This window comes from Cervus elaphus, chromosome 18 (assembly GCF_910594005.1).
Source record: "Cervus elaphus chromosome 18, mCerEla1.1, whole genome shotgun sequence".
Taxonomy (NCBI): Eukaryota; Metazoa; Chordata; class Mammalia; order Artiodactyla; family Cervidae; genus Cervus; species Cervus elaphus.
Genome location: NC_057832.1, coordinates 30,258,332 through 30,269,912, shown reverse-complemented (window position 1 = coordinate 30,269,912; position 11,581 = coordinate 30,258,332). Strand labels below are relative to the sequence as shown.

General features: G+C 35.8%; 1 protein-coding gene across 1 annotated transcript; it reads right to left on the bottom strand.

Annotated features, from left to right (window-relative positions):
• Positions 1-2,039: 2,039 nt before the first annotated feature.
• Positions 2,040-2,948, bottom strand: LOC122674808 (taste receptor type 2 member 7-like). The gene has a single exon (XM_043873369.1). It carries the CDS (start codon positions 2,946-2,948, stop codon positions 2,040-2,042), a length of 909 nt encoding a protein of 302 aa, XP_043729304.1.
• Between the last annotated feature and the right edge of the window lie 8,633 nt (positions 2,949-11,581).

Below are 11,581 nucleotides of genomic sequence, written 5' to 3'. Positions count from 1 at the left end.
TTGCACAGTTATCCAAAACTCAAGATGTAAACATAGTTAATAGTTTTTCCAGTAAAGAGTTTAGTACCACCTGACCTATAAAAGTGAGACTGCTATAGCAGTTTCCCTGCCACATAAGAGTCAAATGATATAAAAATGTAAGTTGGGGTGCCTATGTATAGCTCACTCAGGCTGTTAGGAAACCAAATATGAGAGGAAACAGAAAACAGATAACTTGACCAAACAATAGAGTACTTCAGACTTTTATGAAATTTTTTAAAAATTATCTTTCTAGGACATAATGAAGAAAGGTCATAGGATGTCATAGGTCATCTGTTGAGTGTCATTTCTTATCACGACTTTCAGAACCTAAAGTTGCCTACAAAGAATAATGGAAAGAAAGCTAAACAGAGCATGTACTGACTTTAGTGACAGAAGGACCAGGTTTGAGTTCCAGTTATGGCACTGGAGTGTAGTTGAGTGGACTTAGGTGTATATAATAACCTCTCCAAACCTTAGTTTCTCAACTGTAAAATTGAGATTATTCTACTGCTTCCTTTACAAAATGTTCTGAAAATGAAATACGCAATTGTGGGTGGAAATATTTTGTAAAGTAAAAAATGACTTCACACATACATATGCATATACCTACACACATATCTAGTTTTTTTCCCTTACCCTAGCAACTTTTAGTCCATTTAAATTGCAATTTATTTACAATTAAAATGACTACCTAGACTCTTTTGTTTGTTTAAAAGCCAATGAGGATGGCATAGATTCGAACAGATATTCTGAGATGTAAGATATCACAAAAAATATTTTCTTCCCCAAAGCAACAGAATTTATGATTTTTTTTTTAAATAAAATTTTATTATTTATTTACATATTTAAATCACAAATACCAATCTCAAAGAAATGGAGACATCTCCTTTAACCACCCCTTCTTAAATTTATAGAAAGAGATGCAATAAAAGCACTGACTTAACATCAGCCTTTTGCTTGGGGGAAATCTGTAGAAACACAGCTGAGCGCTTTTTTCCCTATCCATAGCTCACAGAAGATTCATATTATTGCAGTTGTAAAACACAGCAACTTTACAACTACAAATGTATTTCTAAAAAAAAAAGGAAAAGGACCGTGTTTATTTCTGTGAGAATTTATGATTTTAAAAGAGGAGAATCAATTCAAATCTAGCAATAGATTTCAGAGCTTTTACCTTAGATCGTCAAGTCATTTGCAACAGCCATACCTCAGACAAGATTCCCAGTTGGAGGGAAATTAAAACACCAGTAGAATGGTATCGTGCTAGAACTTCATTTTCAGCAACCTCCCTCACATCCAATTTGGGCATGACTTTCACACTTCAAGGGATTAAAAAGTGTTTATTTAACTTGTAAAAAATATTTCTTCAATTGCATTGTGTATCTATATGCCAGCTCTATTTGACCTTATCATTTACCAACCTGAGCTAGTAACTAAATTCAAAAGTATATCTAGCAAAATAAGTCTTTAATCTGTATATCTAGCAAAATAAGACATTAACCTGTGTATCTAAGTACATTGCCCTGACATACATACACTTTCAACATATAATTTGCATCTTAAAATAATTATACTAAATTATTATTATTATAAGTAGCATAAATTAGTATAATTATTATAAGTTATACTCTTTGGAAAATAGCTATGTGTAATCAAATAGCCAAATTATTATATTGTTCCAAGTCTTAGACTAAATCAATGTGATGTTGATTATATAAACCAGAAGACAGGTAACAGAATTACTTTGGTCAGTGAAATGAAAACTTAGTATTTTTTTTTAATTTCTAACAGAACTGGTACTCCAATGCAAGTAAATACTAGTTATTTATATGTTACTGTCATAATATTTTTTAAGTACACAGGCCCTAGAAAAAAAGACATTCATCCAACATTAAAATCAGTGCTTTCAGTGGAGAGAGAGAGAGAACACACAAAACACATAAGTAAACAAAAATAAAACACAAGTCCATTGAATCCATGATAAGGAAGTACAAAATATTTTACATTGATCCTCCTCTTCATTGACTCCTTCTGAGGCAGAGAAGTCTCCTGATTGGTTGCTGGAACTTAGAATTACTCCAGATCATTATAACCGAATGGCCAGAGGGATATGCTGCCATAATATCCTTCACCACAAAGAAGCAATGACTTCCATAAGGAATACTGAATGTCATATTTGCCATGAAGGCACCAAAGTAAGAAATAAAGAAGCAAAAGAATGTTATCACTGTTCTTAATGCATTAATATGGGCTTCAATCCTGGTGTTTCTAAAACCAAGAGGTCCATTTTGCATCCGATGAGTGTGCTTGTAGAGAGAAATGAATAATATAACAGTGCATATTACAAATATGGTCAGAGGAAATGTTAATGCCAAGTTGACGAGAAGAACTTCATTAATTTGCTTTGTCTTGAGCTTAGTCCTCTTAGCTGTGGCATTCCCGAGGACATCAATATCCACAACTCTAGGGTAATCCACCTTGACACACAGGGCTGCAATGTTCACAGAGGTCAGCAGGCTTCCCAGAAGCAGCCAAGGCATTAACTTTGAGATCCTGACTTTCAGCCAAAGAAAAGCGGACTGGGTGAAGCCTGTTACCTTGAGGCAGTAAAATAAAGAGAGACAGGTGGCAAACCAGAGACTGACAGAGCTGAAAAACATCCAAAAGAACAGCATTGGTGGACCATAAATTTGTGTGCTATAAAAGAGTGGAAAGAACACTGAGAAAAAACCTTGTAGCATTAACACCGTCTGTAGACCAAATCTAGACATCCCTATACATACAAACAGGAGTTGCACTGGTGTTAGCTTTCTGCTTTTGACCAATTCATTACAGTTGATGACTATAAGAAATCCATTTACTGTAACCCCTGTGACAAATTCTGCTGACATGATGATAACATGAGGAATAACTGACAAAGAGATCATGTTTCCTACCACAAATCTTAGCTTGTCCTTGTGGACAGTGTTCCACACCTCCTCCAGATGGTCTTGCAGACAGAAGCATACAGCATTGAGAAATGCGACCCTCTGCCAACTCCTGGGTCATAAGTAGAGTGGATCTAGAGTCTACACTAGACTTCTTCCTTAAGGAAGAGAATCAGAGGGAGTATTTTTTAAATCTGATGCCCTTCATTCGAAACGGTTGGAATGCAAATCCAAAGATTTGAATGGTGGTAAAGTATTCCAATTACATCCTAGCAAAAACTGTCATGTTGACATTATTCAGTTCTCACAATTACTCAATTATATACAAAATCTGATTATAAATGTTTTATTTAGGTTACTACTGTTTTCTTTTCATTTTTTCCAAATGACACATTCTTGGGACAGACAACAATTTCTTATTATTGGCACAAGTATCCACTCTTAGATGTGGCTCTTTCTTCAGTACACTTTTTCCCTGTAAATACTCGTTCTAAGACACTTTAAATGAATTCTTCCTGACCCTCCCCCACCCAACCCCAGCCCTCCAAAAGGCAAATAATTTTTTCTCCAGAATTAAACATCATTTCCTGGGACTTAACTTTGTATAAAAATCCTTCATTACCTTAAATGATTTCTCATATTTTCAGTCTTCTTGGTAAAACTCTGACCTAAGGGTCAGTCAGCAAACCCCAGTGATAAAAGTAGTGTGTAATTTATTCACATGCTTATGTGCTCATGCTGAAGATCATCATTTCAAAAGATAGATGGTACAGAAACTTAAAGTCAACAGCAGAGAGTGTAATAGCATACATGTTAAAATGATTTTTCTCCTGTTTTACAAAGAGATGTCATATAACCTTGTCGAACTTTAGTTACAGCACATATAAAATGTAAATAGACCATCACTGGGCTGTGCTTCTGCTTCTGTTAGGTCCATACTGTTTCTGTCCTTTATTGTGCCCATCTTTGAATGAAATTTTCCCTTGGTATCTCTAATTTTCTTGAAGAGATCTCTAGTCTTTCCTATTCTATTGTTTTCCTCTATTTCTTTGCATTGATCACTGAGGAAGGCTTTCTTATCTCTCCTTGCTATTCTTTGGAACTCTACATTCAGCTGGGTTTATCTTTCCTTTTCTTCTTTGCCTTAAACTTCTCTTTTTTTCCCAGCTATTTGTAAGGCCTCCTCAGCCAACCATTTTGCCTTTTTGCATTTCTTTTTCTTGGGGATGGTCTTGATCACTGCCTCCTGTACAATGTCATAAACCTCTGTTCATAGTTCTTCAGTTAGAACTGGAACATGGACATGGAACAGTTAGACATGGAACAACAGAATGGTTCCAAATTGGGAAGGGAGTATGTCAAGGCTGTCTACTGTCACCCTGCTTATTTAACTTACATGCAGAGTACATCATGCGAAATGCCAGGCTGGATGAAGCACAAGCTGGAATCAAGATTGTTGGAGAAGTATCAATAACCTCAGATACGCAGATGACACCACCCTTATGGCAGAAAGTGAAGAGGAACTAAAGGGCCTCTTGAAGAAAGTGAAAGAGGAGAGTGAAAAAACTGGCTTAAAACTCAACATTCAAAAAACGAAGATCATGGCATCTGGTCCAATCATTTCATGGCAAATAGATGGGGAAACAATGGAAACAGTGACAGACTTTATTTTCTTGGGCTCCAAAATCACTGCAGATGGTGACTACAGCCATGAAATTAAAAGATGTCTGCTTCTTGGAAGAAAAGCTATGACCAAACTAGATAGCATATTAAAAAGCAGAGACATTACTTTGCCAACAAAAGTTTGTCTAGTTAAAGCTGTGGTTTTTCCAGTACTCATGTATGAATGTGAGAGTTGGACCATAAAGAAAGCTGAGCACCAAAGAATTGATGCTTTTGAATTGTGGTGTTGGAGAAGACTCCTGAGTCCCTTGGACTGCAAGGAGATCAAACCAGTTAATCCTAAAGGAAATCAGTCCTGAATATTCATTGGAAGGACTGATGCTGAGGCCCACCTGATGCAAGGAGCCAACTCAGTGGAAAAGACCCCGATGCTGGGAGGGATTGAGGGCGGGAGGAGAGGACGACAGAGGATGGGTGGCTGGATGGCATCACTGGCTTGATGGACATGAGTTTGAGCAAGCTCCGGCAGTTGGTGATGGACAGGGAAGCCTGGCATGCTGCAGTTCATGGGGTCGCAGAGAGTCAGACAAGACTGAGGGACCAAACTGAACTGAACTGTTCTGTGTTAGTCGTGTCTGACTCTCTGTGACCCCATGGACTGTAGCCCACCAGGCTCCTCTGTCCATGGGGATTCTCCAGGCAAGATACTGGAGTGGGTTGCCATGCCCTCCTCCAGGGGATCTTCCCAATTCAGGGATCTAACCCAGGTCTCCTGCATTGCAGGTGGATTGTTTACTGTCTGAGCTACTAGAGAGGCCCAAATCAGTATTTCTTCGTAACTATTTGGTTATGGGGCTCAAACTGTTTAGTTCAGTGGCTAGGTCATACTAAGTACTCAACATACAGTAACTATTTATTAATACTATTAAATGTCTTCTTATTGTATTTACCTCAGCAAAAAAACAAAAAACAAAAAACAAAAAAAGCCTGATTCTGTTAACATTTTTATTAAGACAGTTAAAATGCTTTCAATAAGAAATAAGATTATAAGAGTATAGAAAATTAAAAAAAGCATAGTACTGGATTTGCCACCCACTGTACACATCATTCATGGTTTTACTAGCCCATAAATGCACCTTCAGAGCCACCTGAGTGACATTCCCCGGACACCTTCAGGTGACCTCCCCACACATCTTCTAAACAGCACAGATATCCAAAATGTAGTAAGATGTGTCCCATCTCTATCTCCTCTAAAAGGCTGGTTTTGTGACCCATACATCAGTTTCCCTTCAGTGTCTGAATTTGTAATCTTTCTTGTCTATAAACCACGACTGTGCAGTGAATAGTATTTGCCTTGCCTGGTGATGGCACAGTGGTAAAGGGTCCACCTGCTAATTCAGGAGATGCAGGAGATGCCAGTTCAATCCCTGGGTCAGGAAGATCCCCTGGAAGAGGAAATGGCAACCCACCAGTATTCTTGCCTGGGAGATCCCATGGACAGAGGAGCTTGGTGGGGCTATAGCCCCTGGGGTCATATATAGTCAGATATGATGGAGCATGCATGCAACACATGACCTCTAGGGTCTATTCCCAGTTCTAGGTACAGGTGAAGAAGCTTCTTCTCAACTCCAAACTCTAGACCAGAATCATGATTCTGGGATGAAGAAGAAGAAACAGGATTTGTACATTTCATAACTTGATGTCCTAAGTCACCTGAGACTGAGTTACAACTATTGAGTGACTGCATTTAAAAGTTTCTGATAACTGAGTTTTCAAATACTATAGAACTCTAAGGAATCTGGTCTTAGTCAAAATAAAAAGTCAAGCAATTATAGCCTTCCATTAACAAAAATTTTTTTAATTAATATTTTGTTATGATTGTATTTCACTGAATGAACTTGTTGAATTAAGTGATGTATAATAATTTGGCATGTACCTAATCAGTCAGATGATACTTATATGACAACTTAACTAAGTAATGTTAACTAAAAATGTGACTATTGGGGTAATTTTTTTTTAATTATAACAGATGTTCATTGTTCTTTGAGGATATTGTTACAAGGCATTATGGAAATGGTATATGAACATGGCCAAAATGTATTCTATTCTAGTGCAGCAATGGGGATCTTTTATATTTCAGATATCTTCACAACAATAACCGGTATTTGGGGAGACAACAATCATACTATCTTCTTCATTCCCTGTTATCCCTTTTCTCTGGTTATTTCTCTCAATTTCCACAGTAAACTAGGGTAGTAAAATATGGGCCAATTTAAAAATAAATGAAAAAAAAATATGGGTCAATATATGGAAACTCTTGTTAGTCAAAAAAATTAACAAAATTGATTGTAATCAAGGTTACTTTCTTATAATTATGATTAAGTATAATTGTAATCATATTTATAAAGAGAACTTTTAAAAAATATTGCATATTTATAACAGCTATCTCAGAATGCACATCTGCCACAGAGACATAAAATCTTAAGATAATATAAAATCACATAGAACATTTTATGGGTAGGTTTTTTGAATCACACTTAATACATAAATATGTAATTTATAATCTAGAATCTATTCTTATTGAGTGTCCAACTGCTTTAAAATTTTTTGCTGAGTTAGTTTTAAGCAACCTTGCATTTGTCACATTTTCACAGGTGTATCTGGCAGTCTGATTTGTGGGTTATATGAATTTGTTAAAGAATTTATTTCATTTTTAAATCCTGGATTACAGCTCTAATTTGCCTTTCTAAATACTGTATTACTTAATTGAATACAAAGCTTGGATATTCCAAGAACTATTCTAAAAGTGTAACTGGCATTCAACTGCCCTTTTGCTGGCTTGTATTTGCATTTGTGATTTTCCTGTCATATGTGAATTGTTTTGCATGTGCCCTTATTGAACTCTGTTGTGGAAGGAGAATTTTAGAGAAGAGCTTTCTTAGATCTGGGAAAAGTTCATGGCAAGTGAGATAGTGTTGAAATTAGTAATTTATAGGCTTCTTTATAGATCTTGGAAAGGCAGTGGTCAAATGGAGAAAGATAATTTTCAAATTAAACAATCTTTGAAAGTTTTACTAAAAAAATAGATTTCTTTGAAAAGAGAAATGATAGTATCTACCAAGAGACACTGGATATTTATGATTCATTAAGAGAATTTCAGTTTAGTCACCTTCCAGTAAATACATATGCTTCTAAATGCTCACACGAACCTTGCAAACTAGAGTACTTTCAGTGAAACTTATTGTTTGTTTGCTTGCTTTGCTTTGGCTTTGAACAATATGGTAAGAGTCACTTGATTCTAAGATGATGTTCATAAATAGCTTCTAAAATTCAGATAAACTTTAAATACTGTTATTACCACCAGGTGTTTCCCATGCACAGAGATCAGTTCGTTTGGTTCTCATTGTACAGATGTCTGAATTTCTATGGCAAGCACATTGACACCTTGTTCTCTCATTGGCAGCATTTGGGCACTGTTTCCTTGCTGAGACCAAACTCGACTTACTAGAGAAGCAATATTTCAGGGTCTATGAAATATGTCTTCATGTCTTTCAATGTTCAATGTAGTTTCTATTTTATGTTGGATTGATTTTACTAGTCTAATGGGTTGTCTATGTGGATTTTTATTTTGAAGACAAATTTTTAAATTTAGCCTCTGAATTCCTTCCCCAAGTTTCCAGAGTAATATTAAGTATCAGGCGAGTGAAGGAGAATCCAAATTGGGTGAGCATCAGGCTAATAATCCAAGCCGCCAAAAATTTCTCCCTGTGTGTTATATTGCACTCAGGAGGTTAGTCTCTGAAAAAAACAGACTTCAAATTTAAATAATAGATTTTAAGGAAATTTGCTAATTGTATTCAGATCTGACAATTATATTTAACTTGCCATAAGATTGACAAACATTTATTTTATTTTAAAAATATATTCTAGGCATTATTCTATATGTGTGTAAGCATGCTCAGTCATGTTCAACTCTGTGACCCTTTAGACTGTAGCCCACCAGCCTCCACTGTCCATAGGATTTTTCAGGCAAGAATACTGGAGTGGATTGCCATTTCCACCTCCAGGGATCATCCTGACCCCAGGGTTGAACCCTCATCTGCTGCATCTCCTGCATTGCAGGCATATTCTTTACCTGCTGAGCCGTTGGGGAATACTTACTCTCATTTAATTCTTCCTGAGAAACTATGGAATTGTTTGATGAACACAGTGAAGTCTCAGTCTTGAAACTTCAGGAGAGTGTAAATAAGGATTTGAATTCTGTCCAGAGCCCATATTATTGACCAAAACACAACACCATATTCAGATTGGAATACTTTGCTTCACCAAAATCATCAGAAAATATATGTTAAATCACCTGGAGAATCACAGTTTAACAGTCACAGTCCTTTCCTTCCTCATATACATTGGTAGGGAAGACTTAATAAAATCCATCTGTTTAAGATCACGACAGTGGAATGATAAAGCCACAGAGACCCTGGATAAACATATCTGACTGCATCTGGATGTCATGGGACTAAGGCAGCAAACAGCAAATACAATCTAGTAGTAAGCTCTCAGTAAGTATCGTTACTGAATTTTTCTGTGGAAGATGAGACACGACTGAGTTCTGGAATGGTATAGAATTTCTTAGAATTCAGAAAAACCTTATTGGAAGAAGAAAGGAAGCAGATACCATCACAAAAATCCACACTTTATAGAGAAGGATATTTTCAAATCCTAAAAATTAAGTGACTTATTCAAGGTTCAAATGAGTAAAACCTGGCAGAACTAGTGTAAGCAGTTTCAGTTTTCTGCGCTTACTTTTTCTCAAAAGCAAAACGAGTGTATGGGGGAAAAAATGAATTATCTACAATTTTGATTTTGTCAACATTTTCTGCCCAAAGTTGGAAAGTTCCTTGCAGAATCCTGAATTAATTGAGCTGCCTCTGCATGAGCAATGTCCCAGGTAGCACAGATAGAGAATAGGATTTAACGATTCACTGATTAATATACTGGATTAATATCCAGTTTTTGAGCTAACTCTTCTCAACTTACCCCACCCTAGCCTAGTCATAATGTTCATTATAATTCTACTTTGATAGTCTTTCTATGTGCAAATTATAATTAGTATCTCAGAGAATCAGTGAATGAGGAGGTAGAGAAGAGCTCAGCTTCTCAGAGACTGTGTAGTTAAGGATTTCTCTATCTCCTTATCACATGACTGAAATTCAACTTTCACTGTGCCATGACACAGCTTAAACCAACAGGAAATTAATGATGTGATACTTGTGAAAATTGCATAAAGATGCAAAATGTAAATAAGTGCTATGAACTGGTTGAATATGATGCATATATATCTAAGAAATAGAATAGAGGTAAATTTGGGAAAGGGACATTTTAATTTTTTCATTGGAACTGAGTAAATGTTAAATAACATAATAGAAGCAGACCAGAGAAGAAAGGCTTAGTGCAAAAGTCAAAGAGAAGTAGTTAGAATGGTGTACTGTTAAAAGTAAGACACAAGCATTCTATTATATCTCCATCCTGAAATGGACTGTAGCCCACCTTCAGATGTATAACACTCCTTAGTAACACACATGTAACCAGGAAAAGTAGCTGACAGCAGAAAATATGGTAATAAAAATAAGTGTACTCTCCCAAACTGAGATGTTATAAAATAATTTATGAGAGAGTAAGACGTGTATAAATTAAATAATACATTTTCTACCAAAATATTCAGTGCAAAAAGCTCATTTAATTTTTAAATTGTTCTGATGATTTTAAAAGTTAGAATTACCTCTTTTGAAAATAGAGATAGGAAACTACATCTTGAGATATTAGATAACTTACCTAAATTTAACCAGATAATCCATGATCAAGGTAGAAACATATTTTGATTTCCATATACACAAATGGATACATTCCAGGCAGATTAAGTCACATTTTCTACATTATTGAGAGATTTCATATTCTGAAATACAAAAAGAATACAACTCCAAATCATAGTTCGGAACACATACAATAAAAAATAAAAATAAATCATGCAAAGTTGGTATTATTTAGCCCATTTTGAAGACCAGATTGTTTCAATAAATTTAAATAAAGTGTTTAGATATTTTGACAGTGATCTGTGCTTTCTCTGAGTGTCTTTTTAATATTCATTTTTCCAATATCTATTTCATATATGAAGTGATCCTATTCCAACATGAGACCCTGTTATACCTTTATATTTCTGGAGGTGCTCTGGACTCAAAAAGAAAAGCAGTAGCAATTTGCTGGAGAATGACATATTTGTTACTATTTTCCTGATCTTCTCAAGGATAAATTCTGAAAAGGGAAAGAACTGTAGCAGCTAGAAACCAATCATTAATCAGTCAAAACTCCAACCCATCATTTATCTTCTTTAGCTTCAGTATGTTAGTTTGGGCTGTCCATGATCCAAGATCAATTTCTGTTCTTTGGTTTTGTTTTTTGTTTTTTTAAATGCCCTCTGTTTAAGAGAGATATCAAAAGCTTAATCAAACAGTGTTTTTCCTTGTCTGAGATACAGCTGATGCCACCTGGAGACAACATTTATAGAAAATAAGAAGCTCTGTGTTCAATTTTGGTGATACTGACATTTCAGAGCTGTTGATGAACTGAAGTGGCAATATATGAGCCTTTCAGAAGGTCACATGAAGTAGTCCATCTACAGTGGATAAAAAAGGTAGCACAAACTTTCTTTGATTAACATATGGATGTAATCATGTGGGCCTTTTGTGCCAACTAAAGGAAAAAAATAGATTATGTATTAAGCAGTATACGTAAATTGAGCTTTACCCCAAAAGGTATTCACATATAAAAATGCCAACACTTCTAGCAGACATTATTTCTTCTGAATCTGAAATATCAAGCTAGTATACTTATGATTGGGCTTCCATGGTGGCTCAGTGGTAAAAAAAAAACAACCCACCTGCCAACGCAGGAGATGTGGGTCTGGCCCCTGGATGGGGAAGATCCCCTGGAGAAGGAAATGACAACCCACTCCA